General features: G+C 52.3%; 3 protein-coding genes across 9 annotated transcripts; all 3 read left to right on the top strand.

Moving 5' to 3' along the window:
- Positions 1–8: 8 nt before the first annotated feature.
- Positions 9–4,088, top strand: POFUT1 (protein O-fucosyltransferase 1). Of its 5 annotated transcripts, none has more exons than XM_053453260.1 (7): positions 9–322; positions 988–1,142; positions 1,322–1,504; positions 1,718–1,830; positions 2,248–2,440; positions 2,825–3,067; positions 3,210–4,088. In XM_053453260.1, the coding sequence occupies exons 2-7, from the start codon at positions 1,041–1,043 to the stop codon at positions 3,396–3,398; spliced, it is 1,023 nt and encodes a 340-aa protein (XP_053309235.1). In that variant the 5' UTR covers positions 9–322; positions 988–1,040; the 3' UTR covers positions 3,399–4,088. The 5 variants fall into 5 exon arrangements, with proteins under 5 accessions (XP_053309235.1, XP_053309234.1, XP_053309233.1 ...); XM_053453259.1 differs by having other exon boundaries at positions 9–348; positions 988–1,109; XM_053453258.1 differs by having other exon boundaries at positions 9–348.
- Positions 4,089–4,849: 761 nt separating this feature from the next.
- KIF3B (kinesin family member 3B) lies at positions 4,850–9,427 on the top strand. 3 transcript variants are annotated; one of them, XM_053453359.1, is made up of 9 exons: positions 4,850–4,962; positions 5,826–7,283; positions 7,672–7,773; positions 7,854–7,976; positions 8,114–8,232; positions 8,445–8,558; positions 8,853–8,958; positions 9,042–9,220; positions 9,313–9,427. In XM_053453359.1, the coding sequence occupies exons 2-9, from the start codon at positions 5,883–5,885 to the stop codon at positions 9,389–9,391; spliced, it is 2,223 nt and encodes a 740-aa protein (XP_053309334.1). In that variant the 5' UTR covers positions 4,850–4,962; positions 5,826–5,882; the 3' UTR covers positions 9,392–9,427. The 3 variants fall into 3 exon arrangements, with proteins under 3 accessions (XP_053309334.1, XP_053309333.1, XP_053309336.1); XM_053453358.1 differs by having other exon boundaries at positions 4,867–5,002; XM_053453361.1 differs by lacking the exon at positions 4,850–4,962 and having other exon boundaries at positions 5,810–7,283.
- Positions 9,428–10,921: 1,494 nt separating this feature from the next.
- Positions 10,922–16,956, top strand: ASXL1 (ASXL transcriptional regulator 1). Its single transcript, XM_053452738.1, has 12 exons — positions 10,922–11,091; positions 12,110–12,192; positions 12,565–12,673; positions 12,817–12,922; positions 13,020–13,078; positions 13,156–13,249; positions 13,343–13,477; positions 13,554–13,717; positions 13,881–13,977; positions 14,055–14,160; positions 14,337–14,835; positions 15,031–16,956. The coding sequence occupies exons 1-12, from the start codon at positions 11,035–11,037 to the stop codon at positions 16,954–16,956; spliced, it is 3,435 nt and encodes a 1,144-aa protein (XP_053308713.1). The 5' UTR covers positions 10,922–11,034.
- The last annotated feature ends 428 nt before the right edge of the window (positions 16,957–17,384 follow it).

Genomic DNA, 17,384 nt, shown 5'->3' with positions numbered 1-17,384 from the left:
GCTGTGCCCAGTTGGCAGCCTGTGGGGGTAGAGAGGAGTATACGGGGAGCATTATCTCGGTACAATGCGCGCGCACTGCCGAGCCCAGGGGCATAAGCCCGTGTATGGCTTCCAAGGGACCCTTATAGAAAAATCTTTGCGCCACAACCAATATGTCGGACGCACAGTTTACATCCACTAAGATGGCGGCGCCCATAGATTGATTTCCGGTTGTGTAGACATCGGGGTCTGCACCCCGGCTTCTGGTGATGGGGTTCCTGGTGGGGCTCATTTTCCTGCTGCTCCCAGTGAGCGGAGCGGAGACGGAATGGGACCCATCCGGGTATGTGCTGTACTGCCCCTGCATGGGTGAGTGCCAGTATCCGGGGTGCTAGGGTTTTTTGCCAGGGGCATAAGCATTCTGCGCCAGGACCGCAGTCCCCTGTATCAGGGGCATTAGGGTTCTGCGCCAGGACCGCAGTAACCTGTTTCTGGGGCATTAGGGTTCTGCGCCAGGGGTATAATGGTGCCGGCACCGAAGTCCCCTGTATCTGAGGCATGAACATTCTGCTCCAGGACCGCAGTCCCCTGTATCTGGGGCATTAGGGTTCTGCGCCAGGACTGCAGTCCCCTGTATCTGGGGCATTAGGGTTCTGCGCCAGCACCGCAGTCCCCTGTATCTGGGGCATGAGGGTTCTGCGCCAGCACCGCAGTGCCCTGCATCTGAGGATTAGGGTTCTGCGTCAGCACCGCAGTCCCCTGTATCTGGGGCATTAGGGTTCTGTGCCAGGACCACAGTACCCTGTATCTGGGGCATGAGGGTTCTGTGCCAGGGGTTTTATGGTGCCAAGGCTGCAGTCTCCTTTATCTGGGAGTATCCGGGCACTTTGCCAGGGCTGTGGCCCCCCCAATGCCAGGACATGACTGGGGAACGTTTTGCGCATGTGCCTGGAAAGAAGGAAATATCTTCAGACTTTGCACCTAACGGAACTTCATATTTCTTTACAGGGAGGTTTGGGAATCAGGCCGATCACTTCCTAGGATCCTTGGCGTTTGCAAAGATGCTGAATCGGACTCTCGTGGTCCCTCCGTGGATCGTATATAATCATCACCGGCCCCCGTACGCCAATGCAAGTCCCGTGCGCCGCACCTTTAATAAACATGTAAATGGGAATCAGCGTAACCCGCGTGTGACGTGACACACGGGCTCAGCCTCCCGACACACGAGTGGGAAAACCGGTTTCATAGCAGAAGCTCAATCAGCAGTGACCGCTGTCCGGGAGGGCCTCCGGTAGCTGACGTGTTTTACATAAAGAGATTTACCTTGTTCTGTCGTCTGCAGGTGCACGTGGCTTACGAAGAGTATTTCCAGCTGCAGCCTTTAAGAAAGTTTCACAGGGTGATCAGCATGGAGGAGTTTATGGAGAAACTTGCCCCCGTCCATTGGCCCTCCAGCCAGCGTGTGGCCTACTGTTTCAGGGTAGCTGCGCAGAGAAGCCAGGACAAGAAGACGTGCCCTATGAAGGTAGTCAGATGTCTTCAGCGGATGGTGGCAGTTAATTTGCGTGATGGCGGCTTTGTTTTTTTGATGGGTATATGGAGTGAAGGTAGAATATACACAATGGTGGAAGTGATCCTCCTGGAATGAGCTGCTTGGACGCCATCATTCTCTGTCCCGTACTATATGGCCAATATGCACGTTCTTTATATGGGTTTAACCCCCCTCTTCACGTTTCAGGACGGAAACCCATTTGGGCCATTTTGGGACCACTTCCATGTGAATTTTGTTAATTCCGAGCTGTTTGATGGTATTACCTTCAGTGCCTATTATAAAGATGCGTGGAATGGCAGGTAGGTACAGAAGTCCTATCGCCGTCGGGCATTCCGTGTTCTCAGCCATGTGCCCATACTAGATGATACGCGTTAGCTTAATCGTTCCAGTGCTGGTTATGCACACGTTGGCATTCTTTATAAAGGTCCATCTGAAGACCTTTTGTAAATTGGCCCATTAAAAGGTATTCCATTTGACTAAATACTCCGTTTTAAAAAGGAAGGAAAACTATTTTGCAGCAAAAGTAAAAAACCCCTTTGAATTCTCGTTGCACTCCCAGCATGTATTTCATCTCCTCGGCTGGTTGTCCCTCTTATATTCCTAAGTCAAAGTAGCTAATAAAATTGGAAATCTCCGGAGGTCACGTCACTTTTTGCACATATTTAACAAAGCAGTAATATATATATATTTATAATGGTTGCCTTTTTGGCCCCCAGGTTTTCCCCGTCTCGGCATCCGGTTCTCGCTCTGCCGGGAGCACCAGCCCAGTTTCCAGTTCTCGAGGAGCACAGAGAATTGCACAAGTACATGGTGTGGTCTGAAAAGATAGATCAGCAGGGGCGGGAACACATCAGGACTTTGCTCACCAGACCCTATGTGGGGATTCACCTCCGGATCGGGTCTGACTGGGTGAGAAAGAAAGCCTTTGTACCGGCTGGGGGGGGAACCCTACATTTTGTAAACGTAAAGCATAAAACGATTGAAACCCAGCTGATGGCCTGTGATTGGCTACACGGGACTTATCCCCAAACTATAGAGCCAACCTATGCAAGACGAGTAAAACTTACTTTTTACATCATTAAATAAAAGTTATATGCTATGCGATAAGTAAATATAAAAGGAATGGTCTTTGCTTCAAACAATATAATTATTAGGGGAAGATCCGCTAAATAGAGAGGGGAAGCGGAGATAGATCTACAGCCTCACCCAAAAACCCCACAGTCCTAAGAGCTGCGAGTAATGTCATTGTGAAATGCGTCGGCATCTCTTAACCGTTTTATTCCCCTTCTTTAGAAAAATGCCTGTAACATGCTGAAGGATGGAACGGCGGGCCCGCACTTCATGGCGTCCCCCCAATGTGTGGGGTACGATAGGCAGAAGGCGGCCCCCCTCACCATGGACATGTGCCTCCCAGACCTCAGGGAGATCCTTCGTGCCGTGACTCGCTGGGTGAAGAGGTCCCAGGCCAGGTCCGTGTACGTTGCCACCGACTCCACGTCATACACTGTGGAGATCCAGGCTGCTTTGGGGAAAAAGGTGAGCTTTGGGCAAATTAATTTACTTTGCGCACAAAGGCTCTGCAGGGGGGGCTACATCCCGGTTCTGTGTCGCACTCGGCATGATGGGGGGTGATATTTAACTGTTTAGTGTATTGCTGATTCCTGCGTTCTGCTTGCAGGTTAAAGTTGTGTGTCTGGAGCCAGAAGTCGCTCAGATAGATCTCTACATCCTCAGCCAGTCCGACCATTTCATCGGAAACTGTGTTTCCTCGTTCACGGCGTTCGTGAAGCGGGAGCGTGACGTTCACGGCCGGTCCTCGTCCTTCTTTGGGATGGATTCCCTGGTAAGACAGTCGGATGAACTGTGAGCGGAGGAGCGGGACTTCTGCAGACTCCTGGCACGGAGCGGACCGAGGGGCCACAGAGTGCGAGACCCTTACATGCCGTTCAAACATTCTGAACTACCGTACACATCCGTCTGTCTCTGATCTGCACGATACCGGGTGTTACTGTTAGCGTGTGCCAGATACACGGCAGTCCTGTGATGCATATTTGCCTTTTTTTTCTCACTTTATGGAATTGCTTGCGCTGGGGACCTGCTCAATCATTTTTGGGAGAAGGGAAAGAGTTAAACATTAGAAACCATTATTAAAGGAAGCTGCGATTCTAACCAACGTGACCCATCCCTGCAGTATTTAAGTATGGTGCCCGGTGTGCCGTTTAACTGCAGACGCCTCTGAGAAGAGCTCGCTGTATGGCTGCGTCACAATCTTCGCTGCCCCGAGGGTCGCAACTTTTATTCCCCCCGCTACGGGAGCTCCGGTCCCCTCGGTATTCATTTTCTGTAAGGCATAACCCCGTCTCCGCTCCGTCAATCTTATTTTTAGACATTTCTGGGTTTTCTAATCCTCAGTATTAATACTATCCGGTCAGGGGGTATGTATTTGCGTGCGTGCGCGATATGCTTATTACCCCGCGAGCGCAGTTTAATTACTGAAACCACTATTGTATTTTACAACTTTGTATATATTTCAATAATAAAATATTTGATTAATTTGTATCTGACGTGTTATTGTTTGGGGGTATTTGGTATGAGCGGGTATTACTGCCAGCACCAAGTCTCACAATAACCCATATGTGGTTTTTGCCCCCCAAAAAATCATAAGCAGCCCTTCATTCTCGGCGAGTTTCCCTGCTTTGGTCCTTAAAATAAATACTTTGTGCCATTTTTTCCCCACAATCACACGGTGAGGATCCATGTACAGCGGCGCCCGGCGCATGCTGCCGGCAGTCATGGTTTGCGCAGGACCTTCCTGACGGGCTCGCGTTCCGGCGGCTCTTCTTGTTCGAGGTGCCAACGCAAACCTAAACCGCGCTTCTGGTGTTTATTATGAAGGGTCGTAGGCCGCCGTCCGGTGGGTGCGTGCGTGGACACGATGCTATCGCCACGGTGGCCCCTGTAATACCCGATTATCAGGCCTTGGGCCGCAGCTGAGGATGCCACGGACGGTGTCTGTCCACTAGTGCCAATACTGGCATTTTCTGCCCCAGAGACAGTGTTAGCGAGTGATGCTGCTGCGCCTGACACCTAATCATCCTACAGACAGCCGGCCAGCAGCAGGCGGAACGAAAAGGTGCTGGGGCCCCTGGCAAGGTGTCCCAGGATCTGCCCATCCCCTCTCGGCCTTGTCTGGCCCAGCATGCCGGTAGCTGCACCCCACAGGGCACGTTGATGGCGCATTTGGGGCGTGGCTTGTGCCCGGTTGCTAAGGAAATGGATACTATGGCACGCTGACCGTTGTTAAGGAAGTGAGCGCGTCGCTGCCAGTCCTGTCGCTAAGGAAGTTGAAGCCGGCGGTTGGTCTGTCGGCATCCGGCGCCTGGACAGTACGACAGACAGACAGACCGGACCGGCACCGCGGGGCATGACGGGTGAGCCGGGGGGCACACAGAGGCAAATCAATGGTCTGAGGTGCCGGTGCCGGCTGGGGGCACAGTCGTGGGGTAGCGGCAGGCGGAGGCACATCCATGGCCTGAGCAGAGGGGCAGACAGGGGCAGATCCATGATCTGGACAGGGGGGAAGACAGGGGCACATCCATGATCTGGACAGGGGGGAAGACAGGGGCACATCCATGATCTGGACAGAGGGGCAGACAGGGACACATACATGATCTGGACAGAGGGGCACACAGGGACACATCCATGGCCTGGGCAGGGGGGCAGACAGGGGCACGTCCAAGATCTGGGCAGGGGGGGCAGGCAAGGGCACATCCGTGATCTGGACAGGGGGGCAGACAGGGGCAGATGCATGATCTGGACAGGGGGGCTGCACAGAGCTCAGTGACCCCAACAATACCCACCAACCCATCATATAAGTACATCTCCCCCATATTGTAACAGCGCTATGGTATCTGCTGGTGCTTCATAAAGTCTCCTGTAACATACACACATGAATTTATCTGTACATACTCTCCACACGCATGTAACATACAGAGAGGGAGGTATTTACAGTGTTTTGTTACATTCCCCTGTTGAACATCTCATGCCCTACTCCACCAACACACACTCAAAGAGTTAATAATACCCAGTAACTAGTATGGGTCTGTGGTCACCACGGAACTCCATAAACTGTACACTTTTGGTCTCTAAAACATGTTAAGCCTGTCAGATACCATTTCACCCGATCACGTGTTTGTTATTTTTCGTATTTGGACATTATTTACTAAACTGCTGCAGAAATGGAGCAGTGCGCGTGCTGCATATTAAACGGGCCGGTTTTGTGTCTCGTTTGTAGGGCTGTAAGAGGTTTTCCTGCCGAGAGAGCGGTCTGAGCGCTGACGCCGTACACAGCATGTCCAAGACGAAGAGCTCCGAGTCCGTGCGGGTTGTGGTGCGATGCCGCCCCATGAACACCAAGGAATTGGCCGCTGCCTACGAAAAGGTGGTTAACGTGGACGTGAAACTCGGTCAGATCGCGGTAAAAATTCACAAAGGAGCCGCTAACGACGTTCCCAAAACCTTCACCTTCGATGCCGTTTACGACTCCAACTCCAAGCAGGTGGAGCTTTATGACGAGACGTTCAGGCCCTTAGTGGACTCGGTCCTGCTTGGCTTCAACGGAACGATTTTTGCTTATGGCCAGACGGGAACTGGAAAAACGTACACGATGGAAGGAGTGCGGAATGACCCGGAAAAGAGAGGGGTCATACCGAACTCATTCGAGCATGTATTCACACACATCTCCAGGTCTCAGAACCAACAGTACCTCGTGAGGGCTTCTTACCTGGAGATCTACCAGGAAGAAATCAGAGACCTTCTTTCTAAAGATCAAAGCAAACGCTTGGAACTTAAAGAGAGACCCGACACCGGTGTGTACGTCAAAGACCTCTCGTCCTTCGTCACAAAGAGCGTGAAGGAGATCGAGCACGTTATGAACGTGGGCAATCAAAATCGTTCCGTTGGCGCCACAAATATGAATGAACATAGCTCACGATCGCACGCCATATTCATGATCACTGTTGAGTGCAGCGAGGTGGGTTTGGATGGGGAGAACCACATCCGCGTGGGAAAACTCAACCTAGTGGACCTGGCAGGGAGCGAACGGCAAACAAAAACTGGAGCTCAAGGAGAAAGACTGAAGGAGGCTACGAAAATTAATCTCTCCCTTTCCGCCCTGGGAAATGTAATCTCTGCCCTCGTTGATGGGAGAAGCACCCACATACCGTACAGGGATTCCAAACTCACCAGGCTGCTACAAGATTCCTTGGGTGGCAACGCCAAGACTGTGATGGTGGCTAACGTAGGACCTGCTTCCTACAATGTGGAGGAGACATTGACAACTTTGAGGTATGCCAATCGTGCCAAAAACATCAAGAACAAGCCCAGAGTGAATGAGGATCCCAAAGACGCTTTACTCAGGGAGTTTCAAGAAGAAATTGCCAGGCTGAAGGCGCAGCTTGAAAAGAGAGTGATTGGCAAAAGACGAAAAAGAGGCAAAAGAAGACCCGACGGAGAGGCAGGAGGGGAGGATGACGATGAAGGAGATTCTTACGAAGGGGAAGATGAGGTGGAAGACAAAGAAGATTATTGGAGGGAGCAGCAGGAGCGCCTGGAATCAGAGAAGAAGGCTGTTCTAGAAGATCACAGTTTGGTGGCAGAGGAGAAACTCAAGCTGTTGAAGGAGAAGGAGAGAAAAATGGATGATTTAAAAAGAGAAAAGGAAGCCATGGAGATGCTAAGCGCCAAAGTAAAAGTAAGAAATTAAATTCCACATCGCTCAAACTTTGCTCCCATATACCACGACAGATCGATAATACCCAAATCTGTGTAGCCCTTTCCAAATCTGGTCCTGGGTCTAAAGCTCCCTGTACCTTGTAGGCCATTTCTTGCAGTGGCTTCCAAGTTATCCCCCCCCCCAAGGCTCAGTGCGATTTCCGGTAAATTTAGGGTCTCGGCTCCACAATAGTGTCCGCCATTTGAGGTCACAGTTTGTAGCTTTTTACACGTTCTAGTCGCAGGGCCTTCTGAAAGCCCACATTTATTCTAAGAGGTCATTGATCGTGGGCTGTGGCCCCAAATTATCCCTCCGTTTAGTTGATATGTGTGTTCCTGTTGCCCCCGTTAATGGGTCTGTTCCTCAGGCCATGGAAAGCAAGCTTCTGGTGGGAGGAAAGAACATCGTAGATCACACCAACGAGCAGCAGAAGATTCTAGAGCAGAAGCGACATGAGATTGCCGAGCAGGTAAATCCGGTCATCAACAAGCGGCGGTTGCGCAGGACGGGAAGACATCTCTAACCTGATCGTTTATTGCTTTCCATTAGAAACGGCGCGAGAGAGAAATGCAACAGCAGGTGGAGAGTCGGGACGAGGAGACTCTGGAGCTTAAAGAAACTTACAGCTCTTTACAGCAAGAGGTGGATATAAAGACCAAGAAACTGAAAAAGGTAATGATTGGGAAGCGATAGAGAGGACGTTCCTTGTCATCTGTCCGCTGTGTAATCGTGACATTCTGAGCTTTAGAGGACCCTGAAGACACGTTCAGTCTCTCAGTTACCGTTTTAACCTCTGTTTCCTCCCCCAGCTCTTTTCCAAGCTGCAGGCAGTGAAAGCCGAGATCCACGATCTTCAGGAGGAGCACATCAAGGAGCGCCAGGAGCTGGAACAGACGCAGAATGAACTCACCAGGGAGCTGAAGCTGAAGTAAGTGTCATGGGCTCCTCTAGGATGGCCAGGGCAGGCCGCATGATGTCATAACTCAAGGAAACAGTGGTGAGGAGTCTAACTGAAGTTTGTTGCTGTGATGTCATTTTATATGAACGCGCCGTCAGAACTCCCATTCTCCACGCCGCACATCTTGTTTCTGCAGTTCGCACTTCATGTCCCTGACTGAACTGTCTTTTCTTCTGACGCAGACATCTAATTATTGAGAATTTTATACCCATGGAGGAGAAAAACAAGATGATGAACAGGGGATTTTTTGATGAGGAAGAAGAACAATGGAAACTTCACCCGATCACCAGGCTGGAGTAAGTGCCTTGGTACCAACGTGTCACCTCTGTAGCTCTTACACCGCTTCAGCTAAATACATTTTCACACTTAAAGATGACTTGTGGTGTGGCTGCGGTCTCTGGGAGCGTGGTGGCTGCGGTCTCTCAGCCTAAGCATTGCAGTTTAGAAGGAAGTTTTCTGATTAATAATGCTGGTCACAGGGGTAACACCTTCGGGGGGTAACATCTTCAGGGGGGGTTAGTTTGTGTTCTGTGCCGTTGGTTCTCCCGCCTCCGTGTCCGGTAACGTGTGCTTCCCCCGGGTCTCCGCAGCACTCAGCAGATGATGAAGCGGCCGGTGTCTGCCGTGGGATACAAGAGGCCGTTGAGTCAGCATGCCAAGGTGTCCATGATGGTGAAGCCTTATCCCAGGTACAGGGTAAGTAATAACGCTGTCTGCTGTAAGAGTATAATGACGCTGGCCCCAGGGCCACACATGCATCACGGCTTCCATCTGTCTAGGCGGAAAACATTTTACTGCTTGAGCTGGACATGCCGAGTCGCACGACGCGAGATTACGAGGGTCCCGCGGTGGCTCCCAAGGTCCAGGCAGCTTTAGAAGCAGCCCTGCAGGATGAAGACGACATCCAGGTCGACGCTTCTACGTTTGAAAGCTCAAGCAGCAAAAGAACGAAAGCCAGGTATGGGGTGTCCGTGGGGGCCGAGGAAGGACCCCTTACATGCTGAGCTTCTGTGTGTGCGAGATGTTTCTAATCAGAGTATTTTCTTGTAGACCTAAAAGTGGCCGACGTGCGGTCTCTGCTGCCGGATCTTCACTCTTTCCGCAGTCCAGGGGTCTGGTTCCCAAATAACTCCGGGACGCGTTGCACCTTTCGGGCACAGATATTGTTTGTATAAATAAATAAAAAAATAGGAAACAACGTGATTAGAGTTAATAGATGAGAAGAAGAATTCATTTTATTCATAAAGACAAGAGGCCCAGAACTTGAGTCCTCCCTCCAGCCTTCAACATCCGCCGCAGAACAGGACTGCTCCGCGGACTGCCTCGGTATAGAGACGGCTTGGAAAGCTCTACTAATTTAGAATCTGTAATGGAGGAAGCGGGGGGGACTATTTAACCGAATACTGGGAAAAAGTCATAGCATGGAGCCAGCGGTTCCCGCCGGCAGTGTCTCCGCACTCGCTGCATCCCTCTGCACTGACCACCGTCCGTCCATCTTGACGCCGTGTGTGATTTCCACATTCGGTTGATTTCTTTTCGTTGTTCTCATGTGTTCTTGTGAATGTTTTATTCTTCATACGCAGCCTCCATGTTCACACCGTGCCCTCCTCCTCTTCCATGTGTTTAGCCTACCTCAGGCCGGCTTTTGTATCAGTGTAACCTGCTTCTGGGGTGGCTGAGAGTGCTGAGATTGGTCTGCAGATGAATGGTGGTAGAACGTGCGTGGCTTGGGACGGAGAAGTATCTGATGTCCTGTAACACGCGTGTTCTCGGAGCCCCGTCCTCATAATGTATGTACCCTGGCTGGAGGTGGGATTGCTGGGAGAAGTCATGACACTAGTGGATTTCTTTTACAATAAAGCAGTTTGCCGGCTGCTTCCTGCGGTTATTTATTTGTACTTTTGTTTACTATTGAATGTAAATCTATACAATAAAGTCTCGTCTGTGCGGCTGCGCAGGTACACCGCGTACGGGCTGTTCTCTGATCCAGCGGGGGCTAGAGGTGGCTCAGCGGCTGCTGGTACACTGATAAGCCAGACTCAGGCTTCTAGTTTATATCTGCTTCATGCGCCAAATAGGCAGGACCGCGGCTGGCAGTAATGTAAGTAGTAACACAGCCTGATATGTCAAGGAAGTAGAGGGTTGTTTAGTTGGTGTGGTTGGAGGCAGAGTATTTGTGTAACTGGATGGGGCATTCAGAAGAAGAAGAACGGGTCTTATTTACCCCGTTTCCTGCTGTTTATATACACATTATCGGGGCTTTTAGGGCTGTAGAACCCTGCGATACCCTCAAACCCAGCAAACATTCTGACCTCCTAGAAAAGAGGGGCATCAGAGGGAGGAGAGCGGAGCTTTGAGGGAGGAGAGGGCCAGCCCCCTTAGTTATTGGCGTGTTTTGTATATCACTGAGCTCTTCCAGTAGCCCCAGTTAAATAACTGCCCCCAAACTTCTCAATTACATTTAAAATCTTGACTTCCCCTCCTCCTTATCTAACAATCATTTCCGGTTCCGCCTCTTCCCCTTGGTGGCCCCACCTCAGTGGGCGTTTCTTGTTCTCGCGAGAGCCGTGAGACCACTCAGCCTATCGGATGCGGAGACGTCTATGAGGTGCTTCCCGAGGCGGGGCGGAAGTTGCGTTCGCGGTGTATTGTGGGGAGTGTGGTTCCGGTGAACAGGAGCAGCCCGGGACGCAGCAGACTACAACTCCCATCATTCCCCGCAACGAGCCAAGCCCGCCTCGCACGAACACACCGAGCCCGGACACGAGAGACATGAGGGACAGACAGAAGCGTCGCCGGGAGCGCACGTGGGCCGAGGCTGCCCGGATGGTGCGTGGGCCGAGCGGGAGGGGGATAACGGGCATTGTGTGCAGCCCCGGGGCATTGGGGATACGGGTGGCTTTTGAATCTACAGTGCGGGGGGGGCATTCTGGGTGGGTGTGGTGAACATACCGAGGGGGGCGATTGGGGGTATGTGATCGGTTATAATGGGAGGGGCGGGGGTTGCATGTGGGATCATTGTGAGGGGGGTTGGGATTGTTTATAATGGGTGGGCATCCAGTGGGTAAGGCTGGGTGCGTATAGTGGGGATACCGGCATTGCACCCAGTCTGTTATACCGGGTGGGTACGGTAGGGATACCGGCGCCCTGTGGGTAAAGCAGGGATAGTGGCATTGTGTCCTGTGGGATCCCGGCGATGCGCCGGGTGGGTAATGCAAGGATACTGGGTGGGTACGGTTGGGATCCCTGCGATGCACCGGGTGGGTGTACGGTTGGGATCCCTGCGATGCACCGGGTGGGTACGGTTGGGATCCCTGCGATGCACCGGGTGGGTACGGTTGGGATCCCTGCGATGCACTGGGTGGGTACGGTTGGGATCCCTGCGATGCACTGGGTGGGTACGGTTGGGATCCCTGCGATGCACTGGGTGGGTACGGTTGAGATCCCTGCGATACACTGGGTGGGTACGGTTGGGATCCCTGCGATGCAACGGGTGGGTACAGTTGGGATACCTGCGATGCACCGGGTGGGTACGGTTGGGATCCCTGCGATGCGCAGGGTGGGTACGGTTGGGATACCTGCGATGCACCGGGTGGGTATGGCAGGGATACTGGTGGTGAAGGCAGTTGGCTGTGCTGGGAGTGGATTTTGTATTGGGTACATGTAATGGTTATACTGGGAGGGGTAGAGAGTTTGTGGAGTCGTGCTGTTGGTGCGTGTAGTGGGCTATATCGGGTGGGTATGGCAGGTGTACTTGAGCTGCGTGCGATGGGTTATACTGGTAGGGGGGATTCTTACTGGGAGGTGCTGCCCGTGTGGCATAACTTTTGGGTGATTTGACTTTCAGGTTCTGGAGAATTATTCTGATGCCCCGATGACCCCAAAGCAGATTCTAAATGTGATTGAGGCAGAAGGGCTCAAAGAGACCAGGTGAGGGTTTTTACCCCCGGTGGAGGGTTCATGGAAAAAAACCTTTGGATGCACCTCGGGGGGGGGGGGGGGTGTTTGGTTGCTTCTCTGTATAAGCAGATAATTGCACCGGAGAATGGGGTGCGGGGGTTTTGGGGCAGGTCACGTCTACTTTATTGATAACATTTTTTTTTTCCTCCCTGTCTTTCTCCTTTATACTTATCACTGATCGTCTGCTGCTCGTACAGAAGGTGAGTTCATTGGTTTTGGACGTCCTGATGGGGGCCTGCTGGTGTTTGGGGGGCTTCTGGTCTGCATGAGTGGGTGTCTGGGCGGTTTTGGGTTGGGTTTGTCCACCTTTCACCCTGATGTCGGTATTTGTTGCCCATGCAGTGGTTCCTCGCCCCTGGCTTGCCTCAACGCCATGTTACACTCCAACTCCAGAACGCGAGAGGCTTTGTTCTACAAGCTGCCCGGCCGCATCAGCCTCTTTACCATGAAGGTGAGAGCTTCCGGCTCCCCCCTCCCCCCCTTCGAGGTGCTTCCCCCCTTTCCCCCCTTTCGAGGTGCTCCCCCCTGCCGGGTGCCCCCCTTTTAGGCGTTCCCTGCCGTTATCAGGAAATTACTGTCTTTTCCTCCGTGCAGAAGAATGCCATGCAGTGGTCACGCGACGCACCGGAGGACGGCGACAAGGAAGTTATGGCAGAGGAAAAGGGAAGTCCAAGTGACGAAGGCAGTGCTGGGCCTGCGGGTAAGGGGGTAAACTGGGGCACGTGGTGGACTTGTAGAGCTCTGTTTGGAGACGTGTCAGTGGTGGGTGGCAGACGTTTTGTTTTCTGTCTCTCCAGCGGTCGAGGCGTCCTGCTCCGGAGAACTGCACGGCCGGGAGATGAGGTCCTTGGTGCAGGTGTGTTGGGGGTCTCTTGGGGGGGTGGAGGAGACGCCACGTTGATTTCTTTACTCACCTGAGTTTGTGTCGTTCAGGTAAATAAGCAAAAGCGGAGAAGTGGGGTTCTCTTACCCCGTGTGGTTCTGACCCCTCTGAAAGTTAACGGAGCTCATTTACCATCCACTTCAGGTGAGTTTGAGTGGTTTGGTCCCTGCTGCCTCCTCGTATTCAGTTTTCCTCCCCGTGTGCCTCCCTAACTCCACGCCTAATGGTCTGTCTCAGGAACATCGAGCCATCGTGCGGAGGCCGTGTCTACCAGTAACCGGGCACTTGGGGGCAGTTTGAATTTTCACAGACGAGCCGCTTTAAGCCGGGACAACCCACATCACCTGAGGGGCCTAAGGGGGACTCCACCTGGTATGTTTTCTGCAGTATTTCCCTCCCCGGCGCGTCTCACAATGTGTTTTTTAATGTTCACCGGTTCTGTCCACAGGGCAGGTGAAGAAGAACAAGTCAGAAGAGATAGATTTTGAGACCCCCGGTTCCATTCTGGTTAACACCAACCTTCGTGCATTGATAAACGTGCGGACCTTCAACGCCCTCCCAACCAACCTGCAGCAGCAGCTGCTGCTCCTGCTTCCCGAGGTGGACAGACAGGTAGATCCCAGGCGGGGAGGGCAGGTATAGTTTCTAAGAGTAATGAGATTTGTGGTTCTCAATAACTTTGGCTTCTTAATCTTCCGTCTCGCAGCCGCTTTCATAGACCTTTTGTGGTCATTGGCAAAGTATCTGCATTTACTTAGACATCTTTCTCCAGCAGGCCGCCCCTGATGGGCAGATGCGCATGAGCGGCAGTGCCCTGAACAACGAGTTCTTTGCTCATGCTTGCCAGCGGTGGCGCGAGCGGCTGGCCGAAGGTGGGTACCCTGTAATGCCGTTAATAATCTGAGGCGTTGGGAATAAGACTTCTGAGAGGGTTTTGTGTCGTCCGCAGGCGAGTTTACTCCCGAAGTCCAGCTTCGAATGAGGCAGGAGATGGGCAAAGAGAAGAAGGTGGAAGACTGGAAGGGGAAGTTCTTTGAGGAATTCTACGGGCAGAAGTAAGCAAGCGCGTCACTTCCCTGGGAAACTTCTACTTAAATGCAGTCAGTCGCTCATCTGAAACCCCCTGTGTGTTATCGGAAATATCTGCGTTATCTGTCTGAAACTTCTGAAGCCACAAAGCTGCGCTCTGAGAAATTTATATATTTATCGTATATTTTTTGCCTTTACGCAGACTGGGACTCTCCTCGGAGCCCCTTTCGGATGATGATGATGAGAAGAGAGTCATTCCGGTACCTAAAAGCGTTCAGATGACGAGCAAGAATCCGGAATCTACGCCTCTGGAAAAGATTGTGTCCGAAGTTTGCACCAGGGCCAAGAGGAGCGCGTTTCGGAAGGAGGCAAGAGAGGATCAGAAACTGGCTCATCTGGATGCTGCGGAGACCCAGGCGAGCGCCTCACCGCTGCCCGTTAAAGCGGAGTTCCTGGCACCTGAGGCTCAGATACCTCCCAGGGATGAAGTCCTCCTCCCGTCGACGTCCGACAGGGTTCCAGAGCTCCATCCAGAGACTTCCGAGCAGAAGCGAAAGAACTGCAAGCCTGAGACTTCCAGCCCTTCCCTCGAAAAGAAGCCGCGAATTGGCCAGCGTCAGTCCTTTCGTAACACAATTCAGAGTGTTCACACAGAAAAGCCACTGCCTACCAAAGAGGAGCCCAAAGTCCCCCCAATCCGGGTACGAGATGTTAGAGTCCCTGGGTGTCGTGTTTTTACCCAAGAGGAGTGCTTGTTTGCCTTTGGCAAGATCCTATGTGGGTTGGAGGTCCTGAAGGTGTAGCCCCCCGGTACCTTATCTGGGGCCCCCGTACATCACGTGAACCTCCTTTCATGTCTGACTTGTTAATAATATCTGTGTGTTTTTCCTTTCCAGATCCAGCTTTCTCGGATCAAACCTCCCTGGCTGGGTGAAGGTTTGCCAGCTTACCAGATCTGTCCACGGATCGTCCCAGACGCTGATCCCGTTGGGAGCCGGACTCGTTCCTGCGCACCTGCTGACCGTCAGTCCCGCGGGTCTCAATCCCAAACCTCCATTGGTGGAGGCGGAGGTCCAGGGGGAGGTGGGACGACTCGTAAAGGGAGAACCCGGCCAAGAATCCTCAAGAGAAGATCCTCAACAAAACGCAAACGAAAGCAGCCTCCAAATTGCTGCAGAACACAATTACTGTCGTCCTCCGCTTTGAGAAACAAGAGGGAAAAACTGTCATTTCCCCCAGGGCAGGGTAATCATACAGCTGGTGCGAGGGGCAGTCGTTCCAAGGACGAGGGACAAGGCGTAAGTTGGGGCGGTCCATTCATCGACACCAAAGACCAGCGTGCCGCAGACGCTGCTGTTTCTGGGGCTTTGTTTGATACCATGCAGGGTTATGGGGGTCAGGACGCTTTGAAGCCCCGTACTGTACAGACTGTGCCGGGTGAGGTTTCTGCCCTCCTGCCCACGGTGGGGCTTCACCCCAACAAAGACAACAGTACGTGCTTTGGACTTGTTGGCATCGATGGGGCGTCCCCGTCGGCCTGTGCAGCTGCTGAAGCGGCCCCCGAGGATCTACCCGGTGTTGACTCTGTGACCTCCGTTCTTGGCGATGTGTCAAATACCTTTCAAAGTAAACCCAAACCTATCGCTACGAAGGTGACAAGAAGGGAACCTGCGTTGGATTTTCAAGGAGAAATTGTGGCTGTTGGAGGACAGCCGCCGCGTCTTCCTTCTGAATCTCAGGGAGCAACAGATGTACCTGAACCTCCTGTACATGCTGCTCACACCTCATTATCTGGGCGTTTAGTAGAAGCATGTGCTGCATCTTGGGGCTCGTCTGAACTCGGCATGAGCTGTGATGGTGCGCTGGCTTCCGGTTCCCTGGAGATCGGGACAGTTTCAGAGGTTCTAGATTTTCAGGAGCCACGTGTGGTCCTCGAGCAGCAAGACGGCCCAGCAGAGCCAGTATTTGAGACCTTGCGGTGTGAGCTGCCAGCCGCTACCCTTGTTGATGTGTCGGCTGGTGCGGCGACTCTTTCCTGTCCATCGGAATCTGCAAGAGACTGCGTGGGCATCGAACAGCCAGAAATGAAATCTCGCTCTCTTGCGCAGGAGACGGACCCTTTAATTGCCAACTGTGGAACAAACTGTCAGCGTGAAGCAAATGTCCGCACGGAACCCCATGTGGTCGCGTCGCCTCTCCCTGCTCTGCAAAAAAGAGACTTTACTGAAAAATCCTGTCTGCCGGCCGTAGACTCCAGTGTTACTCTGCATGCCGTTGTTGAGAAGCCGCGGATCCGCTTGAAGCCGGCCTCGAAGAGCTGTCCAAGTGAGGCCCTTGGTAGAGATTTGTGGTCTTCGAAATTTGCTTGTGAGTCCTTTAAAGTTACTCTTACAGATCCAGAGCTGCCTAGAACCCCAGCTGGGGATCAGAGTCCGGAACCCAGGCTTTTTAACAAGGCGGACCCCGCCGCCGAAATCCACCAAGCTCTGCTGATGGATCTTCGCTTTCAGAAGGAGATAGGGTTAAGTGTTCAGCTGCCCATAGAATTGCCCCTGCTCCCTCCTCGGCAGTCGTTGAAGCAGTCTTCGTTTGGGAAAATGTCCTGGGGGCCCAAGGACGTGGCCTCCTGTCCCACTTGGCTCACCGCTCGCGCGTCTCTCTCCTTGCGCTTGTTTGCGGACGGCGCGGCCGACGAGCAGATATCTCTGAGATGTTCTTGCAGCCTGAAGGCCATGCGAATGTGCCAGGGATGCGGTGCTTTCTGCCACCACGACTGCATGGGACCTTCCACGCTCTGTGTTTTGTGCCTTGTCATAAGATAATAAACTCCGGCTTATTAGAGCCTGAAAAAATGTAAAAACATATTATTCTTCATTTTGTTAGACATTAAACACGTTATTCTTTCTTGTGATGTTGGATAAATCTAATCTCACGCACAGGAATATTCTAACAACGATGGGGGGAGGGGGGCTTTAGCCTGGTGTGCCAGGTCTGTATTGTAGGGTTGGGGGGGCTGGGGTGGGGTAATATGGGGGTGGGGGGGTCATTCCATCTTTAGTTGTGCATGGACTGTTTTTGGAGAAAGGAGGAAATGTATCGGGATTGAACGGGTAATCACTGCTTCTGTATAAATATTTGACTCCTGCAAGCACCTTCATTCCAATGTTCTCTTCCTGTATTTATGTTGTAAACTTGGCCCTCTCTATAAATGTATATTCTGTATAGATGCTTTCGGTCTGCGTGTCTCATT

Source organism: Spea bombifrons, chromosome 13, assembly GCF_027358695.1.
Source record: "Spea bombifrons isolate aSpeBom1 chromosome 13, aSpeBom1.2.pri, whole genome shotgun sequence".
NCBI lineage: Eukaryota > Metazoa > Chordata > Amphibia > Anura > Pelobatidae > Spea > Spea bombifrons.
Note: the sequence above shows the minus strand (reverse complement) of the source record. Positions and strands in the feature narration are given on the sequence as shown.